The following is a 22,524-nucleotide window of genomic DNA, read 5'->3' on the forward strand; positions in this document are numbered from 1 at the left end:
CACTGGAAGCTGCCCTAAGGTCTCCCCTTAAGGAGCCTTCTTTTCTCCAGGCTGAACCAGCCCAGCTCTCTCAGCCTGGATCCAGAGCAGAGCTCCTCCAGCCCTCACAGCATCCTTCTCCTCTGGACTCACTCCAACAGGTCCATGTCCTTCTTATTCTGAGCACCCCAGAGCTGGATGCAGGACTGCAGGAGTCTCAGAGCAAAGGGAGAGAATCCCTTCCCTCGACCTGGTCATGCTGCTGGTAATACACGCAGGATACAGTTGGCTTCCTCAGCTGCAAGCACACACTGCCGGCTCATATTCAAGCTTTTTATGCACCAGTGCCCCAAAGTCCTTCTCTAGGACTATACAATAAAAGCGCCAAGTTAAAATTAAAGACATCAAAATTAGCTCAATGCCAACAAAGAGGCAGAAGCATGCAGAAATGGCAAGGACAGAGAAATCCTCAGGAAAATAAGGATCTGTAGTAAATAAATGCAGAGAGATCCACCTTATTTAATGTTACTTGAGAGTGTCTCCAGCATCTGTACAGCACACATGGAGAGACCCAGGCCTGCCCTAATGACCTATTAGATACCAATGTTCAAAAAGCAGCTTGTGACTTGCAAGTCTCTGAACGTCCGTTGGTCAAAACTGGGGAGAACAATCCAAGAGAGAAGAAAGGTAAGATATGGGTCAAACACAGTGCTCAAACAGTGCTGCTGAGCAGGTGAGTACTGCCAAGGAACGCATTAATCCTTTTGTCTAATCCAGCACACTCCCAATCCTTGTGATGCAGTCGTTGTTTGCCTACAACATTGAATTTGAACAGTGAAAACGCATACACAAGCATGATATTAGCAGCCACAAATGAACAAAAACTGTGGCACCAAAAATCACCCTGAGGAGCTGCAGCCTTTGAGTCAGGTGCCAGCAACGTGACCTGGAACAACTGCCTAAAACTGTGACTACAATCTTAGGTTTGTGATTTTGCCATTTATGTTTTCTTTATAATGGTGGGAGATTGAAAATGCTACAATTAAAGATCAGACAGAAGCCAGTGCACAGCAGCCCAGCACAAACAGGTTTAACCTAGAAAACAATGGTGGTGCAAAATGAATTCTTAGAAAACATCTCCTGCCAGATGGGTCTGATCAGGCATGTACAAACTGTGCAAACAGACCCGAGTGTTGTTTGCTAGCAAAGAGCAGCAGTTATTGTAGGAGAAACTGCTATTGTAATTGCTGGACAATTTAAACATCACTTGAAGGTTGGATGTTGTTGAAATTCACTGGGCATGTTGAGCAACCAGCAACCCCCCCCCAGATTCTGAATACAAACAATAAGCAAGTTTGTGAGAGAGACAAATATTCTCTATTTGGTCTTCTTTCCTATTGCTCTGGATATAAAAAACCCAAACAACTGCACAGCAGGTACAGAACATACTGTCACAAGAGAAGCCTTTGTTCCACCAGCTGCATTCTCAAGCACAACCTTCAGATACAAAAGCCCTTGTTAGAGTGGAGAGAGAACTCCAGAATACAAGAAAACCCCAAAACAAACCAACAAACCCCAAACAAAAAACCCACCAAAAAGCACAGCAGATGCTGAGATAAGGTGTGCAAAAATGAAGTTACAGTTCAGATGCGAGCAGAACCAGCCCAACTGACTTGGTAAAATGCTCTGCAGCAGCTTGTGCATTTATAGAAGAGCACTTGCAGTCTGATGCTAAATGAGCTCCATTTCTGACTGTACAGGGAACTGTCACCTCCAGGTCTGTGGTTAAAGCTCTCTGTATCTGGTTGAGAACCCCCTGTGTTGTTCTGCAGCACCAGCACCCCCTGCCTAGAGCCCATTACCCGAGGTGCTGCAGACCCCAAAGCCTGCAGGAGCTTCACCAAGTGTGTTCTTTCTGTTCTGCTGGAACTCATGATGTCCATGGTCCCTGCACAGGGGAACATGGAACAACTGCTTGTTTGGGCAGGTATTTAACAGAATTAACACACTTTATCTACAAAAACATTCCATCTAGCATCTTTTTCCTCAGTTTACATCCCATTATCTACAATCTTCAGGTTCAGAAAGCAGAGGCAATCGCTCTTGAACATCCTACTTAATGTCTTAGTTTTCATTCCAATGCTGAGTTGCTCCATTAAGCAAACTTAAAACTATTTCAGACTCTGCTAAATAAACTCCTTCAATAGCTCACTTATCCTATTTACATTCCACTATGGCTCAGTCTACAAACCATTTATTACCATATTACTAATGGTACTCTTGTTACTGTACTATTACATCTCAGAAATTATTTCTAAGAAAGAAACAGGGCCATTTTTAGTGTGTTTATCAAACATTTCCACACAAGGTTTGCTGCTCTGAATTCTCACATTTCTTAGGGAGAAGGGCAGGGAAGAAGCAGAGATGAAAGCATCCCCTTTGCTTCTGATGCAAAAGAAAGTGATCCAAAGCAGGTTTAATAGAATCAGCAATGGCAAGACAGGAAAATGCTGAGGTTGCCTACTGATGTTAGGGCAGGCAGGAGCCAATGAGGCAGGGAGGTATTACAGCCAGCTTGCATTGCAGTTGCCCTCTTTTTCCTGGAGAATAATCTCAACAACATTCACAAGGATAGCTCCCTTCTCAGTGGGTCCTGCAAGAGTGAAGTGACTAATATACAGTCCCATTAAGAAACAAAATGCTCATCACTATCAGGTCCCAAATCAGCATTCTGCAGGTAGCAATGGCAAAAGAATGTTCACTGAAAATTTAAGTCCAGAGTGGTATTTCATTTAAGTACACTGAAATCTGATTAAAAGCTGTATTTAAGAGCTAAAAATTCTTTTGAATTGTCAGAGTTCAATGGAAAAGTTGCAATTTAGGCTTCCTTTATTGTGAAAACTTTTTAACAAGCAAACAGTCTTGTGGGGCTTTGTAAGCTCAGAGGAGAGTTTTATATACCTGCTTATTGCCATTCCCTGGCCACAGGGAATGAAGCTGGGTGATGATCAGTAACAACAATGAAACCAAAATCCTACCAAGACTTTAACAATTAAAGGATCTTCTTTTCACAGGAGTCCGACTTGCCCCTCCAAATTCTCTGTCATTTCCATGGCACACAGCTCACTACAGTAGTGGCTACTATTATTTTATTGGAACCTTTTGAGAATTGAAGCATTTGATCTTTTACACATAGCACCAGATCTTTCCTCCCCGGAAATGAAAAGGCCTTTTTGTTTTCATCTTTGATTTGGGAAAAAACAAAACCAAACAACAAATCAAACAAAAAAACCCACCAAAAAAAAACCCTAAACCCCAAACTTTCCATGAAAGATGCAGATGACCAACAGTGACACAAGGTTTGCATATTTTACTGTGCTATAATGACCAGCAGTGCCTATTGGTACTATCAAAATTGCAGTTGGGTAGTAGCTACGCAACATGAATGGTTTTGATACAAGGAAAAATACGACACTGCTTATTTGAAAGACATCTGGATAGCTTTGAGTGTTAAGTGAACAACAAACAGGAAAATAGCTGCTTGCTATTTATTTAAGACTCTCTGCAAGATCTAATGTATCAAAAGTAGGAAGATGCGCTCCTACCATTCTTTACAACTGGACCACAGAACATTACCTTGTGCAACGTACTGGTAGAACCCACTCTTGCCAAATTACTTGCACTTAAATTTCTGGAATGGCAAATGAAGACACCTTCATGCCCTCAAACACCTCTCTTCCATGTAGCCACAGACTACCAAAGTTAGAAAGCTTGGCACGTTGTCACCTATGGCATTTCTGTACCTGTAAATGCACGTAACAGCTCCTGCATTTTATTTTAGTACTAATTCAGCCAATTACCCGTTGTCACAAAAGATCTCTTGCTACAGATGATGAGAGTTGCTTCAGTCCACAACTAACAGGTCCATGAGAAATTTAATTCCATCTTCACGAAGGAATCTTGACAATGTGCAGAAAATGCAGGTTGGGGAAAACATTAAAATATTGAACAGTTGCTTAGTAATCAAATGCCATCCACTCCTTGCACCGAGCTGGACGTCTGTCTCTGGGAAAGGTGGCATAAACTTCAGGTTAAGAACTTACAATGATTATTCAAAGGAATGGGACTGGTGGAACCACAGCCACACCAGTAACTTCATGTGCCATTGCTACCTCATTTGTTTTTAACAATTTAACTTTGAAATTTGGATATTTTTGGGTTCTAATTTGCTGTGCAAAGTTTTTCCTTTTTTTTTCTAAAGCAAAGCGGAAACAATCCCCAGATGTTCCATCATGTGGATTCTGGTCAATGCCCCTGTGGCTCGTCTGCAGCAGATGAGTAATTAGAGCTAGTAATGCAGAGTAATGAGATAGAGCAGATCTGCCTTTACCATTTCAGCTGAATAAAGGTAGAGCAGCAGCAGTCTACCACCCTGTGCTGGTATTAATAGACTCTCAACAGCAAAAAGCCACATGATAGCTGGCAAATAGAGAGTATGCTGGCCAAAAAGGAACAAAGAGATTCAGCAATCTCGTTCCACTAACCAGGCACATTCATTCATTATCTCTCAATATTACCCATTTGCCTCTTCCCTCTCAAGAATTGTGGGGTTTTTTCCCTCCTAATCTCTCCTACACCAGGAAGATCAGCACTGCTGGGCTTTGTTATCCTCATATCCAGAAAGTACTGGATTCCTCCCTCTGAATTCTAGTTGCAGCTTCAACTAAGAGAGAAGTCCAGCTCAATTCCAGACATAAAAATGTCAGGATATAAATATAATTCAGCAAACAACCCCCCAAAAATCTCTACCGCACATATTATATGGAGGCTTCTAATTCTTCTGAAAGTACTTCCCAACCTTTGATCACGGCTGTCAGACTGCTTACAAAAAGGCAGTCTCCTCTTCCAAGGAGGCACCATCCGCCACATCCTACACTTCCTTTACCCAGTAAATGTAAGGAACGGTGCTTTTCTAACTGAGGATGTTTGCATGGGTTTTTTAAGTCTTGAATGAGCTTTCCAGTGGCAGACTTGCCAGTGGGTTATGATTTAACTCTTGCAAGAAATTGCTAGAATATGAAATAATACAGGTCCTTTCTTACCCCATATTTGCTGAAAAAATATTGACAAGTTGCCTGTGGAGCTTCCCTATGCCCCTTAGAAAAACAATGTAATAATAAACCTACGTTGTTTGCTCTAGTTGTTGATTATTTTTCTTCTTCCTTGGAGGCTTCTTCTTCTTTGGCTTGTTGGCATTCTGATTATTTTGTTTGTTGTTCACGCCAAAGTGTCCTGCTGATATATCACTTTGCAGAAGGTTAACCAAGAGTGGACTTGTGAGTGTAACATCTTTATTGACAGGAAAAACAGGATTTTGCCCACAGGAAATCTGATTCCCATTTGGCGTTCCACTAAACCCCGTATTGAAAGGCAGCCCATGGCCGGAGAAATGACTCCCTGAAGTGTTGTTGTTTCCTTGCATTGCTTGCATATGAGAAGGCACCATGTTTGGCTGCTGCACAGGAACATCAGGTAACATCTGGGTCAAGTTCACATCATTATTTGTTGTGGTAGCAGTATCCCCAAGTTGCTGAGATATATGAGGACCAGGTCCAGTGGGTCTTAACACTTGCCCTTGAATTCCCATAACCTGAGAAGGATTACCATTCACAGGGCCTTGCTGTGCCATCATCTGCCCAGTGAACTGCACCATGTTTCCTTGCATGTTTGGGGTTGGTCCTCTCATCAGTTGAGCTGGCCCCGTCATAACATTGGACTGGCTTTGAGTACTAAAAGGCTGTTTATTTCCTTGCATCTGAGTGGTCATCATCTGTTCCATCATTGAATTTTGCTGTAACAAGACCTGGCCCTGAGGTCCCATCATTTGATTGTGTGTAGACATCATCTGTTGTCCCTGCTGGGGAATCATCTGTTTGGGTGGGGTCATCCTTTGGGGAGAAGGACCAAGATTTTGGTTTTGTGGTGCCACCATCATTTGGCCTTGCGGCATGAGCTGAGTTCGAGAAAGTATCATCTGGTTTTGAGGGTTCATCGATCCCTGAGCCTGAATGTTTACCATCTGTCCTTGAGAGGATACAATTTGCTGGTGCATTCCCATAAGCTGAGACTGTGGTCCTTGCTGAGGCTGCCCCTGTATGTTTCCCATGTTAACTTGTGGCACCCCACTAGCACCCGCCTGCTGGTTGTTCATATTTCCATGAAGTCCCATTAGATTGGTCTGCATCATATTTGGTGGGCCATGTGGTGCTTGCATCTGATTTTGAGGAGGTCCAGATCCTTGGGCACCTTAAAACAAAATAAATAATTGCCAGTAAGAAACTGTTTGGAGCACTACAACCACAACTCCAACACGGATTTCCTCCCTTTTCCAGAGAACTGGAATATCTGACATATTTGCAGCCTTCTGATGCAATGTTTGATGCTACAGGTACATGTTAGTAGTTAAAACAGAACATCGTACTTCTCATAGTAAACACTTAGACTGGTACTTCCCATGTACCCCACTGCAGAAGACGTAACAGACATTTAATCAGCTGTTATCTGTACGTAAGTTTGACAATCTTGCATAATATCACCTAACACAACAGAGTAATTCCTAACCAAAATAAGCTCCAAACTTGAAGGTTATTTTATAATGGGTTAAAAAAAACCCACACATGGAGTATTAACAAAATTACATTATCAGGGTATCCATAATCCAGACAAAAGGCTAAGAACTGAATTGTTAAATGGACACCTTTGGGAACTAAAGATTTCAAATGCACAGGACTAAGTAAGTAGACTTCTAAAGGAACTAATAATATTTTCAAAAGCAGAACAAGATTATGTTGTTGTTCTGCTTCTAAGATAATAACATGCTTTTTTCCTGACAAGTTCTTTTTGTGTTACATCTTTATTACCCTCATTGAATGGAAGCAGCACTTCCAATTGAATGGAAGTAGCACTCTACATTCCAGTGCTACTTCCATTCAATTTCTCAATCCTGGATCCTAGTACCACAGTCCTAACCAATAACAGTTGGGTTGTTTGATAAATTTGAGCAGCCTCCTCCTTTTCTTCTCTTCATTTAGCAATCCAGAATGCCCCTGCAGCCCCAAGGGGCTAACTTCTTATCAGTGACAAGAGTTTAATGTCTTGGTACCTGTGTTACACAAGTAAAGGTGCAATTTTCTACATAAAGAACTGAGGAACCCAGTTCAGACAGACCTGTGTGCTGCACGTTTTGGCTGGTCTGCAGCTGCGGTGCGCCGCTGTTCACCGCTGGGGCTGGAGCTGTGGAAGGCACCTGACCTTGCAGGAAGTTCTGGTTGGCCTGGCCTGCAGGGAACCCTGGCGGGAGGCGCTTCGGCATTCCTGGACACAAAAGGTTTGTTATTAGTATGGAAAATGGGAAGAAAAAGAAGAGAAAAATCTGTAATTGGAGTATGACGGAAGAATACCTTTGAGTCTGTACCGTCATGTTACAGGTTTAGGCAGAAAGCGCGTTTTGCCAATATACAAAACCACTGAAGACATTTAAAGTTCTTATCTGTGCAATAATTTTGCCTAACAAGCTACTGTAACTCAGTTCAACCTGTAATTTAAGTACAAAACTTACCCCACAGAGAAGGTAGAAAGTCTCCATGTTAGACTTTTTAGAAGCTTGAAATTAAAGGAAGAGTTTACCATTTTCTTCTCTACTGCATCTCGGCTGTAATCAAGCCCTAAACTTACTGTGTGTATGCAAACACAAGTAACTGGTGTTTCTGTTACAGTGATGTGCTCCTCTCAACAACTCTCACCATAACACATCAGGTACATGCTCCTTAGCAGTCCTTTGCACTGCTGCTGTGTGTACGCACCCTCACAGTAACTTCTCAACCCCAGAATGGGCTGAGCAACCCCATGAGAGAGCAGCAGAGTCCACAGTGATTGCTCATTCAAGTAGCCCTGCTATTCCGACTGGCAAAAGAAGTAATTCTGTCAGGCCCCTACTTGGCACAATGCCCTCACTTTGACATATCTAAATGTCACCACTGCCCTGGGACAGAGAGCAAACCCTTCTCTCTACCTATCAACGTGAGCAGCAGCATAAATGGATTTAACAGAACCCACTTCTTTTGAACTCACTGTTGAATAGATGATGACACAGACCTAGAAGCAACCCTGTCCCCCCTTATTTTTCTGACCCATAATACACTGCCAGTATTTGACTTTGGTTCCTTTTACAGTTACAGCTTTCTAGCACACCTACTTGTACTGCTTGTGTTAATTAATCTGGTCTTAGGTTTGTCATTAATATTTCAAGATAATCAAGTTTACAGATCAAACAACCAACTGCAACTATGCAACTTCTTGAAACATCACATCACTGGGCTCTAGTTTTAGTTCTGCTCAACTTTTAGGAAAGTTTTGTACATAGGAATGCTCGAACTGAGAATAAAGCAGTGTTAACTTGGCCTATTCCATATCTAGTATAAACTTGGGTTTGCTGAATGAACTAGGTGAAATGGAAAGAATTTGAATGTATTCATTTACACCAAACCTTTAAAGGCAAGATGGCTTAAAACCTGAAAGCGCCATTAATTACATCTTGATTAACATATAAATTGCAGCAAGGAATGAGCATGCACAGAAGCCAGGCAAAAGCCTCAGCAAGTGGAAGCAACACAGCTTTGCTGAAACCAGCAGAATCCTGTCTTTTTAGAGCATATGAGGATATAGCTCACGGCAGGATTGCTGTCTTTAGTGATAAGATCCCACAGTGAGACCAAATAATGTACTTTGATAGCTTATTTGGGGTATCATTTTTAACTCAAAAAAAGTAGGGTTTTGTTTGTAGTAGGTTTACTTAGAAAGGAAGAAGAATACTGAGGTTATACTATCTAGAGGTCATGGCTATGCTACCTAGAGGAAATGATTCCTGATGGAGACATATGGCTGATGAGGTGTAGGGAATTGTGACTATAATAAATAATAAACAACTATGTCCAGATGGAGACAAGATAAGACATACCAAGCGTAAGACACTGACAGAGCCTAAGAACAGTCTGGAAGAGGAGAACCTTGAAACTGAGACAATTCATCTGAATTCAAATGAAACTCATGGTACAAACAGTGAAAACAAGCAGCTTGTCCAGATGGGCAGACCAAGAAACAGGTATTCCTTACAGCTTTTTGGACAGATTTCAGACATACAGTGTGAGAATACAAGACAGAAGAATATATATACATATATGTGTGTGTAGGTGGACAAAGAATATGGCTCATGCTCTCATAGAAAGAAAATATTTCAGAGGCTTAAGTAAGAGCTTGTGTATGTGTATCTGAGAGCAGCCATCTAAGAGGAAGATGAACAAGAGTGAGCAGAGAGGAGTGATGTAAGTCTGGCACAGAACTACAAAAAGCTAAAGGGGAAAAAAACACCAAAGACACAAAAGAGATCTTGGGACTGACAAATGAAATTCACTGTTAGAGAAGAATTCTAGGAGCGGTAAAGAAAAGATGTGAGTGTGGAGGTCCAAAGAGAAAATTAAAGACAACACAGCCAAAGGGGATGTTAAAACATCCCTTGACCTCTTAATTTTAGAACAAGGAGTACAACACCATGGCAATAATAGCTCTCTCCTCTTTCATATGGGAAGAAAGAGATGACAAATAAAGACAGGGTCAAGAAGAAACATCCACAATTGAGAAAGGAAGATGCAAAATAACACCTCACTTCTGTAGCAGAAAATGTAAATGGTGGCAGAGGAAGCTGAAGAGAGAATCTTCACTTGTTCTTAACACACTCTTGTTCTCAAAAATCTTCCTCTCCTCACCCTCCCCAATTAACAACCCCAAGCTAAACCAAAAACCCCCACATCATCCCTGAATAGCCTGAACCTGCTTAAAAGCAACAGCAGAATTGTCAAGGTGATAACTGGCAGTCTTAACCAGCAACTGCATTCAGCAATTGCCTTCTGCTGTAGCCCAAAGTCTACATTTAGGATATCATAGTGACAATGCCAGATAGAGACAGGTACCAGAAATGCAGTGATACTGATGCCACATCACCTACAGCCACTGTATACTCAACCTATGCCTTTATTCTGTCCTTCAAAGGATCTTTTCAAAACTAACAGCAACACCAGTTCTAGCCATTTCATGTTTCTTTTCCTTTTAACGTAAAAGAAGGTCTCAGTACTTCTTACCTCCTAAACCAGGGTGTAAACCTTGCGGAGCTTGGTTTTGCTGCTGCATCACCATGAAGTTGGGGGGTACATTCCCCTGTTGCACCATAGGATTACGACTAGGAGAACTGACAGGCTGCTGAAATCCCTGGGGAAGCGTGCTACTCTGGGGAGGCCTTGGTCCCATCTGCTGCTGTGGCTGGTTAACTGTTGGAGATGAGGCAGGAGATCCCTGCTGGAAGGAGGAGGGAGAGGATGCAGGAGACTTGTTGGTCAGGTGGGGTTGTTGTAGTGGCGTAGGAACCCGTGAGGGCCCTCCCTGAAGGCTTTTCATTTGAGGAGCAGTAAACTGGCCAGGATTGCTCATTTGGGGAAAGTTTGAGTGAGCCTGGGAAGCTTGCTGGCTTCCAAAAGGATATGGAGGTGGAGGATGAGCAGGAGTTTGTACTGTTGCTAGAGATGGTCTTGCTTGAAGTTGCTGCTGCATTTGTCCAGGCAACGGGGCCTTTTTCCAACCCTGGTTTACTGTTAATGTACCCAGTGCTCCCTGGGTTGGAGGAGGCTGAAGCGCTCCAGAAGGAAGCTGGTTCCAGCCAGGAGGAACTGGAACCTGTGCTGGTGAAGTAAATGAAGGTCGAATACCCTGCTGTGGCTGCTGATGTGGCTGGGGAGGACGCGTCTGCAACTGCGTCTGCTGCTGTAGCTGCTGAAAGTTGGCTGAGTTCATCTGCCTGTTTACAGGAACTGACTGCATTGAATGGAGCTGGGGAGCTAAAGATCCAGATGGATGATTTTGCTGCTGGATATTTAGCCCAGATAAGAGTGGGTCCATTGCATCTATTAAAATAGTAAAGAAAAGTAAAAAAAATAATAACCTACTGTAGACAAAACCCTCCCCAAAATGCAAAAGAGTAAATGGTTTGCTTGCATTTGCTTAATCTGCATAAAAACTCATGCTCCAGCATTCCAATTTTGACAATAAACAGAACAAGCAACACTCTAAAAGCTTTCAACATGTTTGGGAATCCTGAGAAGCCAGGACTTACCAACTTATAACCTCTACAATAAAGCATGATGGCTCCACAGCACTTCTTACTACAGTCTAATGTAAGCCTTTCATATGCTTAGGATCATATACTCACAGAATGGTTGGAAGGGACCCTTAAGGATCATTGAGTCCAACTCCCTGCTCCCTGCAGGATTACTTGAAACTGAACCATTTGCTTCCTACTGGAGACATCCAACTCATTCACACAATCCTTCTCTTACCTTCATTTAAACATAAAGCTCGGTCACAACAGTTCTACTGTAAAAATACCACACTCAAAGCATTTGAACAACCCACCAAGCAAGCTGAGGACATAACAGTCACCCAAACTGACACACTTTACCAGATAAATGGAGACAGGGTGGGTTCCACAGAAAGAGTAACACTCAGAAAGGGCAGGGGAAATACTCTAGGACAATCCTGGAGTACTCCTATGAGCACACACTCATGCCTGTGTGCTGAAAATCAGAATTCAAGAACATTTTCAGGTCAGGACTGTGGCTAAATTTTACCACCTGGCTGTGAGGAAGGCCGAGGTGTTCTTGGCTGCAGCTCAGCACTAGCACCACTTGCCACCATAGAGGACGGCACATTTCCACCCTGGGACATCATGACAGCTGCTGCATTGCTCATTCTTATCAAACCTTAAAAGATAAAGATAAAAATGATCAAGTCTTGGATTCTTTTGCATACAGAAGACTTATAGGTTATTTTTAGAAGAAAAAATTATATTTGTTAATAAAACATTTCTTGTTTGTCCAAAATAACCTGAGGACACGTAATCTCTGTCTCAAAGTTTAGATTCCCTGGCATAAAACAAACAAAGTCATGATGAAGCTTTTCCTTTGGCAAAAAACCTTTAAAAAGGTTATAGAAGGAAACACTACAGACTCATGAATTGAGTCTGACTTGCCACTAAAGTCAGCAAGTGACAAGATTGTATCAAAGTTATACACATACTAAGGGGTTTGCATAATCTGAAAGTAACCGAGGTGGCGTAAGAGAGAAAATTTCCCATGTTTCACTTCCCCAGGCTGCTATTTTACAGAATGGTTTATACTGTTGACCTGTTGGTTATATTGTTGTTATAATTATACTGTTTACATCCATTCTGTTGACCCACAGGCAGGACCCGAAGCTCAAGATGGTCACAGTGAAGAGCAGCTGCTTTCAAAGTAAACCTTTCTTTAAATGTTTTACATTGCCTGTCAAGCACAATGATTTCACTACTGTTTAATCAGCCTTCTACAGAGGCAAAATGTTCTTTTCACTCCTCCTCATCAACAGCCACACAAAAAGTTTATGAGAAAATAAAGGGAGACTAACAATGACTGTCCTCTCCTTCCCAAAATTATAATGGATTTAATCTAAAATAGTTTATTACTGCACACTGAAAAAAGGCTTATGTTTAATCTCGTAACAGAAAACGGTGACAATTTGTGCGCATTTTGAAGTATACTTGCCTGTGGTAAGATGGTTGGAACTAGATGATCTTATGGTCTCTTCCAACCCTAACCATTCTGATTCTATGAATTCACTCACTAGACTCTTCTGCTTTAACAGTATGCAAAAAAACCCCAAAACCAAATCCCAAACCAATTACCCCAGTGCTTGTGGGACAAAATGCAGCCAGCTATTTAGTTTACATAAAGCAGGACATGGTTTGACAGTGCAGAAAGAAAAACTCATATTCATTAAAACGGCAATTAATTCTGCAAACAGCAGTTGCTATAACCAATGAAATTTTATCATTAGCTTGGTAACAAATTCCAAAGTGATAAAGCTAAACAAGTAAGAACCAAAGGGATTTACCTTGTCCCCCTTGCATGGGAAACCCCGTTTCCATGCGCACCGAGTTGCTTGCTCCCAGGGGCCCGTTGATTCGAACATCCTGGCTTCTGTTCTGAGCTAAAGCTAAATTGATAGCACCTTCCCCTGAAAGTAATGAACAGTTTGGGTGAACTGAATGATACACAGAAAAGCAGAATACAGGGGACTGATTTTATCTGTAAGGCACACTTTAGAAGGACAGTTACGCATCACATTACACTTATCTTCTGGATTTCAATTGTAAGAAAAAGGAAGACCATGAAAAGTATTAAGTGCCCTTGGTTTCAGCCTGAATGTGCTATTGGACAGCTGTGCAGAATGGATATCTTAACTGTGAAATCCACTGAAAACCTGGTTTTGAGAAAGCTTTGTATAAAACAATTAGGAGAAAATAAAATGAATTGGACACATTTTGCTAGCTAATACTTAAAGACCATTTTTCAGGGGGTTTCCTGATGCTCAGAACATGTTCAGCTATCATTTTTATTGTTAATCCTGTTCTTGAAAGAATAAAAGCCTTGTGCTACCTTTCCACTGCAGCCACTCTCCAAATGACTAAATTAGAAGTTTTACAAGATTAACCAAGTACACAGACCCACTTCTTGAGACCCACTTCTTGAGTATACTGACATTTTAGCTTACTGCCTCTGCAAGCAGATGAGCTGTGAAATACCTTCAATTTGAACTGAGAGAATTCCCAGGTCGCGAAGCTGTTGGTTATTATTCTGAGCCAGAATTCGCAGCCGCTCGGCAGCTTCCCGGGGTATATTGAAGGTGACACGGACACTGTTCCAAGGCTCGATCTTCTGCAGTTTTAACTTGTTGGATTCTTGAAAGAAGAACGGTCAGAGTCAGAGCAAAGGCAGTTTTCAATGCATATGATGAAATAACTTGGGGAAAAAGCACAACTGAAAACATGGAAACAATTATTTAGCTTTGAAAATGATAAGTGGCTAGTCTCAGGTACAGGAGGTATCTCCAACACAGGCAGACGTTGAGTGATGCTGCCAAATCACATCAAGTATCTTCCAAAATCAGCAATATGAAAACTACCCAATTGACACCCAACAGCCAACACAAGCACTTGATAACATCACTCAAAAAGTGAATCGTTCAGTGGATAAACTACTTTGAAAGATATGAAAATATCTAATGAAACTGATTTAGTTAATCCGTTAGTGATGTAGACGGATGCGTGACAGAACTGACTACAAGAATGAAATCCTCATTCTGGAAAAACATGCTCTAAAAATGCTTGTGAAACCAGGATTTCATTAATTTCTACCACATTATTTAGTTTTTCTGAATAAATGTGTTTAATCCACTTAAAAAGAAACATATTAAAGTCGTGCGAAATACTAACTTGCAGGTTTTCTGAGCACCTAGTCTACAAATCAGCATTTCAATGTAGAAGCAGTTGTTTCAAAAGTCCCAGGTAAAATTATCAAAAAGACTGGGCACTCACGTTGGATGCACTTCTCTGAAGTGGCAGCTAACTAAATTATTGCTACAAAATGCATTTAAGGATAACTAAAAACATTCTAACACAGGTTTATAAACTTCCAGTTTCTAGCTTGCTGAAAAGGAAATCCTTTAGAAAACAGTAAGCATTGGCCCAAAATTTAATCAGCCAGTCCTCCCACTGCAACCTCACATTTACTAAGAGTTTGCTAACCTTTTCATTCTGAAGAACGTGTCATTTAAGAATGCCAATGACTCAGTCCTGTTTTGGAATCTCTTGTCCTTAACTAACTCATCAAGTCCCTTCTGCTGCTACAGAAATGATATTATTAAATTTAATCCTCTTTCAACCCATAACACATTTTTGGCTGGAAACATGACAGGAATAGTTGTAAAACCTCCAAACCATCACAACACTGCATCCTTATTAAGGGAGGCTGTCTATTAGGGAAGATGGTACTTCAGCAAGCAAGACCACACAACTGAGCAGCTCTAAGTAATCACTGTAAGACCCTCTGTAAAGATGCTCAGGTAGTGGACAGATGTCTTTGTCCAGATCTAGATATGCTGGTGGAAGACTGTTATTGTCCCAAAAGCCTGCTATCACTCACTAGCTACAACAACCCAGAGCTCAGTGGGCGCACAGGGGTACATGACAGCACTCTATGTCCCCCATCAGAAAATAGAAGTCAGGTAGGTATGTCAGTGTAGCAGCAAAGGGACAGTAATGTCTTAAACTGACACAGTTACTTGAGAGTGGACCTATTCTCAGATGAAAAGCAGTGGTTTAAATTGCATGGATTTGGTAGTAAAAAACATCTTGGGTGTGGACAAGCCTGGTTTCACTTGAATATAACACAACATGTGTAATGAAGGGAAATAAAACAGGAAAAATGCACAACAATTAATTAATTAAGCATGGGAATGGAACAGGAATAAATGAACTCACTAATGAATCAATCTTAAACAACAAAACAGCTGTAGAAACTTGTACCCTGTGTCTCCGAGAAGAACAGCTCCCAAACGCACCAACAATAACCCCAACAAATCTTATTACAAACTAAATAACTCGAAAATAATATAACCCATTTCTTTGTGCAAGCATCCTGACTACGCAAATGAACATTTTGAGAACAGCTGAAGAACAAGAAGAAGGTACGTTACCCATGTGTAAAAGGCCAGGCACATTCTCCAGTATGATATCTAGTTTCTGCTCAAAGTCTCTGTCACCTATATTTCCTTTAAAAGCTACAAAGATCGTGGAATCCTCAGGAGCAGCCTCCTGTTTCAGTTCATCTTCCTCCAGTCCTGAATCAAAATCCACCTCTAAGTCTTCCATAGCTGAGGAGTACAAGGGGGCATATGTATCCTTTAAGTTAGGTAGACCATCCAAAACCATTGTTTCCAACAAAGGGAGCCTGTCAGACGTTCAGATGATGCTTGGTAGGAAAAAAATGAATTATAATAAGTATAACAGTAAGTGTCTAAAGACATTAACAACTGCTTTCAATGGCTCATAAGATAAATGATGGAAAAACCTACCGGGTGACCCAGTGCTAGGGTCTGCAAGACAAACTGTGTCACTTTGAAAATGGGGGCCATGGCAGTATCCGAGCTGTTTGCCCACTAGAACAAACGGAATTGGTTTCCTCACAGAATCCTGCTGCACATGACTTGAGAAGTATTCCAGTTGACCTAAGTGACAAGTCAGGTAGAAAGAAAGGTAAAGGGAAAAAAGCCAATTACGTTCATCTCCATATGGCCCAGAGGACAAGCAAGCACCCGGTACCAGTTCTGCAGTGCCTGACTGCCAGGCAATTGTAAGACTCACAACACCACTTTAGTTATAGAAAGATAGGAAAAACTAACAGATTTAGTTTTAGGGACTGCAAATGCAATAGAACTCCTCTGTCCAGCAGAGCAGTAGGAATGTTGTAGCACGTTTTTACCAGGAGAAATTCAGCATTTGACAAATACTTTACTCACATGCAGGGAAATCTCAGGCATACTATGGCTTGTTTCTAAAAGACTGTAAAGACGTCAGCGTTTTCAGCTGCTTATGCACATTACAACCTGAAATTTGCTCCCCCTGTGCTAGCCCACAACTCCCATCATGCCCCTATTGAGCTTGGGCAAGAATGAATTCAGTAAATCAAGTCATACACACCTGATGGGTTTTTACTTTCTAAGATGTGTAGATTTTGCAATACATTTTACTTGGCATGATGATAGTAATCTAAGATGTTACATGTGCAGAAGCACAACCTATTATAAAAGTTATCCCTACATCTACAGTGAGCAATGTTTAGTTAAGACACACATTTTCCCACTCCACCACAAGCTCTTACAAGGGCACTCGCTCTTCCAGATGAGACCTCCATCCTCACACTCAGAGCTTCATAAGTACTGCTAAAAGATTAAAACAATGTCAAAACCAAAAAAGGGACCTGTTCCTTACCACCACTGTCAAAAACAAATCAGTTCAACAGCCAGGACTGTCAGGACCTCATAACTCCAAAGCTGTCAGTATTCAGCTCAACCCATCCAAAGCATTCCATGTGGGACAACATCCCCTTGAACAGGATACAGCCTGGGATTTTGGCAGGGGTTCAAGCTCCCAACACAAATCAAAACCGTAACTCTGAGATTAAAGGTGAGCTGCAGATATTGGCCAGAAAACAGCCTTTTTTAATAAAAATACATAACCATGTTAGACAAGCTTAGATTCAACTCTACATTGTTTGCGCACTTGCATCAAGTTGCTGATGGGACAGTATTATGACTCCAAAGTCACAAAATACCCGCAGCTTTTGGTCATGTCTCTATGCCTCTAGCAAGTCTAAAATCACTTACCGTGGTATTACATAATACATCCTTTGTAACCCTACCCTAGGCAGGCTAAATGGCATTAATGAATAATCACCTATTTTACATATAGTTACTCTCTTCATACTGCAGCATCAGGCCTTCGTTCCCAAACACGACGCGGATTAACTAGGCTAATTTTGTCTCACAAGCAACACAAAGTAAGTAAAAATGTTTCACAGCCACTGATCATTTCCATGGTGCTTTCATAAGTTACTCATTACCATGGAAATTTTAATGATGGAGAATAGAAATAAAAATTGAAAACATTCATCACCGGCTGAACATGGAGACAAATCTTTTAGACCCTGGACTCTCTGATGCTCTGGTCTGTATCTACATTACAGGTCTGAGCATTCAGCACTTCCATTAAGGTTCATGTCAGGTGCCCAGAAAACAGAAATGGCAATTAATAAGCATCTGTGAAAAGCTATTTTAATTGATTTTCCCACTAATTTTTTGGACAGGGAATTTCCTTACCAAACCAAAACTGGCTTTACACCAGCCAGGAGAGAATTCCTTCTCCATCTGCATTCTTACATCATTCATTACACATGCACTGACTTCAGAGAGAAAGATGCTGGAAGTCCTACACAATCCTTTTAATGACACAGCTATTCTGCATCCTGTGAAACACAAGCACTGTATTTTGAAGAAAATTCCATAGAAAACTACTTATCCGAAAAATCTTGAGTAAGATTTTCAGGGAGAGAAATCTCAGCTCCATGTGTTTCAACACCTAAGAGCTCCAGGTTCTTAGGTGCTGAAAAAGCACAACTACTTGGAGGAGATGGGGTGTTCCACCTGCAGCAGGAAACACGAGGACTTCTGACAATCCCTGACACCAAAGAAATACAGATTTTTCTGTAAGAAGACAAACATTTCAAATCTTTTTATGAACAGGAGTTTCTGAAGGATCCATCTTCTCTGTGAAAGAGCAGAAGTAACCCAGGCTGCTTAAAGCATCGTTTTAAAGACTCCATGAAAATGCTGCAGCTTAGACCACATTCCACCAACTTCACCTCAACATGCCAAAATCTGTCAGGATTTGTTGGCATTATGGCCCTTCATGACCACTATTAAAACAGAGCTTACTAAATCCCAAAGGACCACAGGCCTTGTTTTACTTGACTTAGAAAATCACAGAACTGCAGAAAAAGCTTGAGTTAAGTGAACAAAACCTCCAAGATTGAGCTTTAAATTTTCCTTTCTGGACAAGAACATGTAAGCACAGCTACCTTTGCATTTTTTCTTCATATGATACTCAAGGATCTCTGTTACATCCATCTTCCCTCTCTCCCTGTCAAACACATGCAGTTTAGTCCATTCCTATATTCAGGTGTAATTTATCTCAAGTATGACAGGAGAAAATAATGATTTGTGAAAGCTTCCTCCTCAGGCAGAGCACAGCACGCCATCCATCTGAAACCAGATGAATCCCAGCTGCATCCTTCGCCCTAACTAATTCTGTAATCTCCTGCTTCTAGGGTTGACTTCCATAAATCAGGAGCCAGCGCATAACCATAATCAGCGTGTACCTCCGCTCAATACTCTTCCACATAAACACAGAAAGCCATCAGCAGAAGCACACACAGGTAAAACGCAGGTTGCTTAACAATTCCTGTGAACTAGATGCACCCCCAGTGGGATGTAGAGTACCCCTGAAGAGTAAGATCCATACTCAAATTGATCTGCATAACACAGCACATTTCATGAACTTGAGCACTCACGCTCATGTGGCAGCACAAAAAGGTCTCTGAACATCATCCTCCATTCAAAGAACACGTCTGGCCTCCTTCCTGCCTCTGCACTCTGCTGTTTTAGAGTTTCCAACTTAGTATTTCCCATTACACAGCCACTTCTGGAAACCCAGAGCAAGTCCAGTGCTATCATGTGGCAACCACCTGCCCATGAACCTGGCCTGGGGCAGGCTACAGCAGCAGGAAAAGTTACGCCTGTTTATTATAAAGTTGGTCTTGATCAGTATAGTCTACTATTAAAAATACATTACTGAAGGCAGAGAGGTGGTGCTAAAAAGCCAGGTAACAGACTAGCAACCAGAATGCACCTGCACTATCATATGGGGACAGGGGGTGGCAGGGGACAGCTCATGAAGATCAGAGTGTCTGAACGGAAGGACATAGGGCCCATCCTGGGCTTTGGGACGCTGGAGCTCCCAGGTGTGCTTGGCATATGGATAAAACCAACTAAATTAGTTGGGTTTAGACCAACTAAAACGTGCATGATGAATTCTTACATGTCTTGCACCATTTGATGATTCTATGGATACTCCCCCAAGGAAGAATTCATGTAGGAAACAACAATGCCACAGTCCAGATCCGTGCTGATAGACAGCTGGGTCCCAGCACATCCCACAGGGAACCCAGAAGCCATGTGTCATGCCATGTGTTGTCCCCACCAACAGCCCTGACAGGAAAAAGGAAGCCTGCATGGCAAATCCAGTGCCACGTGATCAGCAATGCTTGGAAAATCCTGTGAAGTCCCTGGGAGAGACAGGATTAGGGCAAATTCTTTAACATCCAGTTGTCACTAGCTGGGGAGCAGCTGAACATGGGAAAGCCAGCAGGCTCTGGAGTGCCAGCACCACCATACGGAAGTGCTGGTCTCTGGGGTTAAAAAAGACAAAGGGAAAAAACAAACAGGTATCTTGGTATCCCCATCCCAAGATCCACTCAACTGATCCAAACTTCAGGTTATGTCAATCTGTTTCTTAAACAGAACTTGGTACTTTTTGTATTGCTTTCTTCTAACCCTTGCACTACACAAAGAGAGTAAAGCAAAACCAGGCTTGGTGTAACAGCTCGTCCGAGGTTTTCTGTGACACAGCCTATTGATTTACAAGCTGTTTATACATTTCGAGCAACTCAGAACAAACACTTTCACAACTGATGTCACACTAGAACATGCACCCCCTCAAAACAAATATGCAGGGAGCCCAATTAGATAAAAAGTACTAAAATCCTGTTCTATGCCTGAAAAAGTACTCTTTGAAATCACACAAAACACTGGAAAGGGTGAGAGCAGAGGGAAGGATGGGCTGATGTCTTTCCCTAGCAGATGGCAGGCGTTAGCACTGAGCAAGGTCCTCATCCTCACACTGGCCAGTATTTAGAGCTGCAACAGGGAAGAGAAAGCAAAAACAGCCTGGAGATGAGACTGCAGTCAATGTCCCTTGGAGAATCCAGAACCAACAGTGAGGAGAAAAATCCTTTGATAGAATTAGCAACCTAATTTCCCAGGTGTATTATCCTAATACAACTGTTTCAACTGCTTTGTCGCCTAGCCTGGTGGTCCTAGTTACACCTGACCAAGGAATAAACCTATAAACACACAACCATTCTATGACACAAAGACTAAAATGACTAATTGTTTTGGAAAAAAATATACCCAAAAGACTTTTAAAGACATTCTCCATGCGTGTCACACAAGGAGATTAAATAAGGCTAAGAATCCCTGTTACCATACAAAAGAATACTCCCTGCCCATGGTAAGGGGTTGAAGTAGATGATCTTTAAGATCCTTTCCAACCCAAACCAGTCCATGGTAACATCTAAAAATAAACTTAAACATGCAGTAAAATTTCCTCTGACAAAATTTAGTAATCTGGAACTCCAAATATAGGCATTAAAGAGGGATAACACCACGAAACATAGTCTTAGCTGTGGCAAATGCCAGAACCTCCTATGGCAGACTGAGAAGTCTGGAGCCAGCCCTTCAAACACTAACATTAGAGGCCAGGACCTATTAGCAGGACAGTTGGGAGGAGATTGTATACAGAACAAGAGATATTCAGGTACATCATATGCTTATCCTACCTACCAAAAAAAATCCACAACTTCAGTACTTCGTGGCATGCAACAGGTCTTCAGGTAATTCCAGACTGGCAAACATGGTTGAACAGCAACTCCCCAAAATGTAATCCTGAAAGAAAACCATCACTTTTCATCAGAAAATGACATAAAATAGCAAAAATACTGAATATCATTAAATGCCTTGATTCTTCATATGCAGTTTTGCACCAAATCAAACTCTCTCCTTAGTACATGTTACTATATTCAAATATTAACAGCAAAAACTGAGGATCTGGAAAAATCAATCTTTCATGACAGGCAAAAGATGGAATACTCCCTTTTGCTAGAAATGACATTTTAATCTTCTACACAGGCCAAGTTTTATCTACAATAATGTATTTATTTAAGTCAAGATAAAAGTCTTCTAGATTGAATACATCTTCAGAAAAGAGAAACTGGCACAACTAGGATGCACTTCAGCTCATCCTAAGTGGGCGCCTAAAGCGGCTCAGGTTAAGCTCCCTCCAGAAACACGTTATGAGCATGCACAACCATCTCAGATGGACATTTTTATTGTAGGTGGCCAACAAAGGGAGCTGAATCCAGCCCCAGAACCTGCTCCTGTTCACGGTCTCATCAAGTTGCACTCAAACCACTCAGGGTAATGAAAACGCAGCAGTAAAGCTAATGGCTGCAGTGAAAACAAAACACCGCCCCTCAAATCAACATGAGTTCTAGTAACATCTCTGGTTTTCAAGCAAATTTACTGCTAACGTGCCAGCCTGCTCCTTAGTGGGGAAGGGAACTACCCAAAATCATACTGGGGAAGCAGACGAGGGAAAAAGACTCAAAGATGAAGCAAAAATTTGCTATCTTCTATCTAGACTAAAATCACTTTAAAAGCCTTAGCACTGCTCCACAGCCTCTGCACTTCCACCAGCCCAGCAACTTGCAGGGAAGGAAGGAACACTCACAGCAAATCAGGTCATATACGCTTTGTAGCTCTTTTAATAGCCATCTAAGGCTTTTCAATCTCTGGTATCTTCTTGTATTTCTAAATAGGCTTTGTAATTCAAAAAGCAGTATAAAGCATAGTACCAAGTGGAAGACACAAGTAGCTAAATCATAAGCAGTAGCTTTGCTGTTTGCAGCAGTGGATAAACCTGCCTAAACACCATGACCGGACACACAGCGGGCAAGGAAAACCAAAACCCGGAATCTGAAATGTTAATATCATTTACAAAATGATTTTATGTGGAAAATCACATTCCATAGCAGATACTGCATTACTTCTGTTTTTTCACCCTTTTTATAAAATGATGTTCCACAGACTATTTTAGACAGCCTAAAACTGAGT

At 41.6% G+C, this 22,524-nt stretch overlaps 1 protein-coding gene across 4 annotated transcripts in view; it reads right to left on the reverse strand.

Moving 5' to 3' along the window:
* Positions 1-22,524, reverse strand: part of NCOA6 (nuclear receptor coactivator 6) — a 42,766-nt gene that overhangs the window by 13,904 nt on the left and 6,338 nt on the right. For all 4 annotated transcript variants that reach the window (XM_065691971.1, XM_065691970.1, XM_065691973.1 and 1 more), the window contains exons 2-10: positions 21,196-21,297; positions 16,033-16,185; positions 15,655-15,929; positions 13,703-13,858; positions 13,012-13,134; positions 11,715-11,843; positions 10,173-10,988; positions 7,207-7,353; positions 5,166-6,285 (exon numbers count right to left, since the gene is read on the reverse strand). In XM_065691971.1, coding sequence (XP_065548043.1) covers positions 5,166-6,285; positions 7,207-7,353; positions 10,173-10,988; positions 11,715-11,843; positions 13,012-13,134; positions 13,703-13,858; positions 15,655-15,889 — 2,726 coding nt within the window. In that variant the 5' untranslated portion in view covers positions 15,890-15,929; positions 16,033-16,185; positions 21,196-21,297. The remainder of the gene's footprint in view (positions 1-5,165; positions 6,286-7,206; positions 7,354-10,172; positions 10,989-11,714; positions 11,844-13,011; positions 13,135-13,702; positions 13,859-15,654; positions 15,930-16,032; positions 16,186-21,195; positions 21,298-22,524) is intronic.

The sequence above is a fragment of the Lathamus discolor genome, chromosome 11 (assembly GCF_037157495.1).
Source record: "Lathamus discolor isolate bLatDis1 chromosome 11, bLatDis1.hap1, whole genome shotgun sequence".
Classification (NCBI taxonomy): Eukaryota; Metazoa; Chordata; class Aves; order Psittaciformes; family Psittacidae; genus Lathamus; species Lathamus discolor.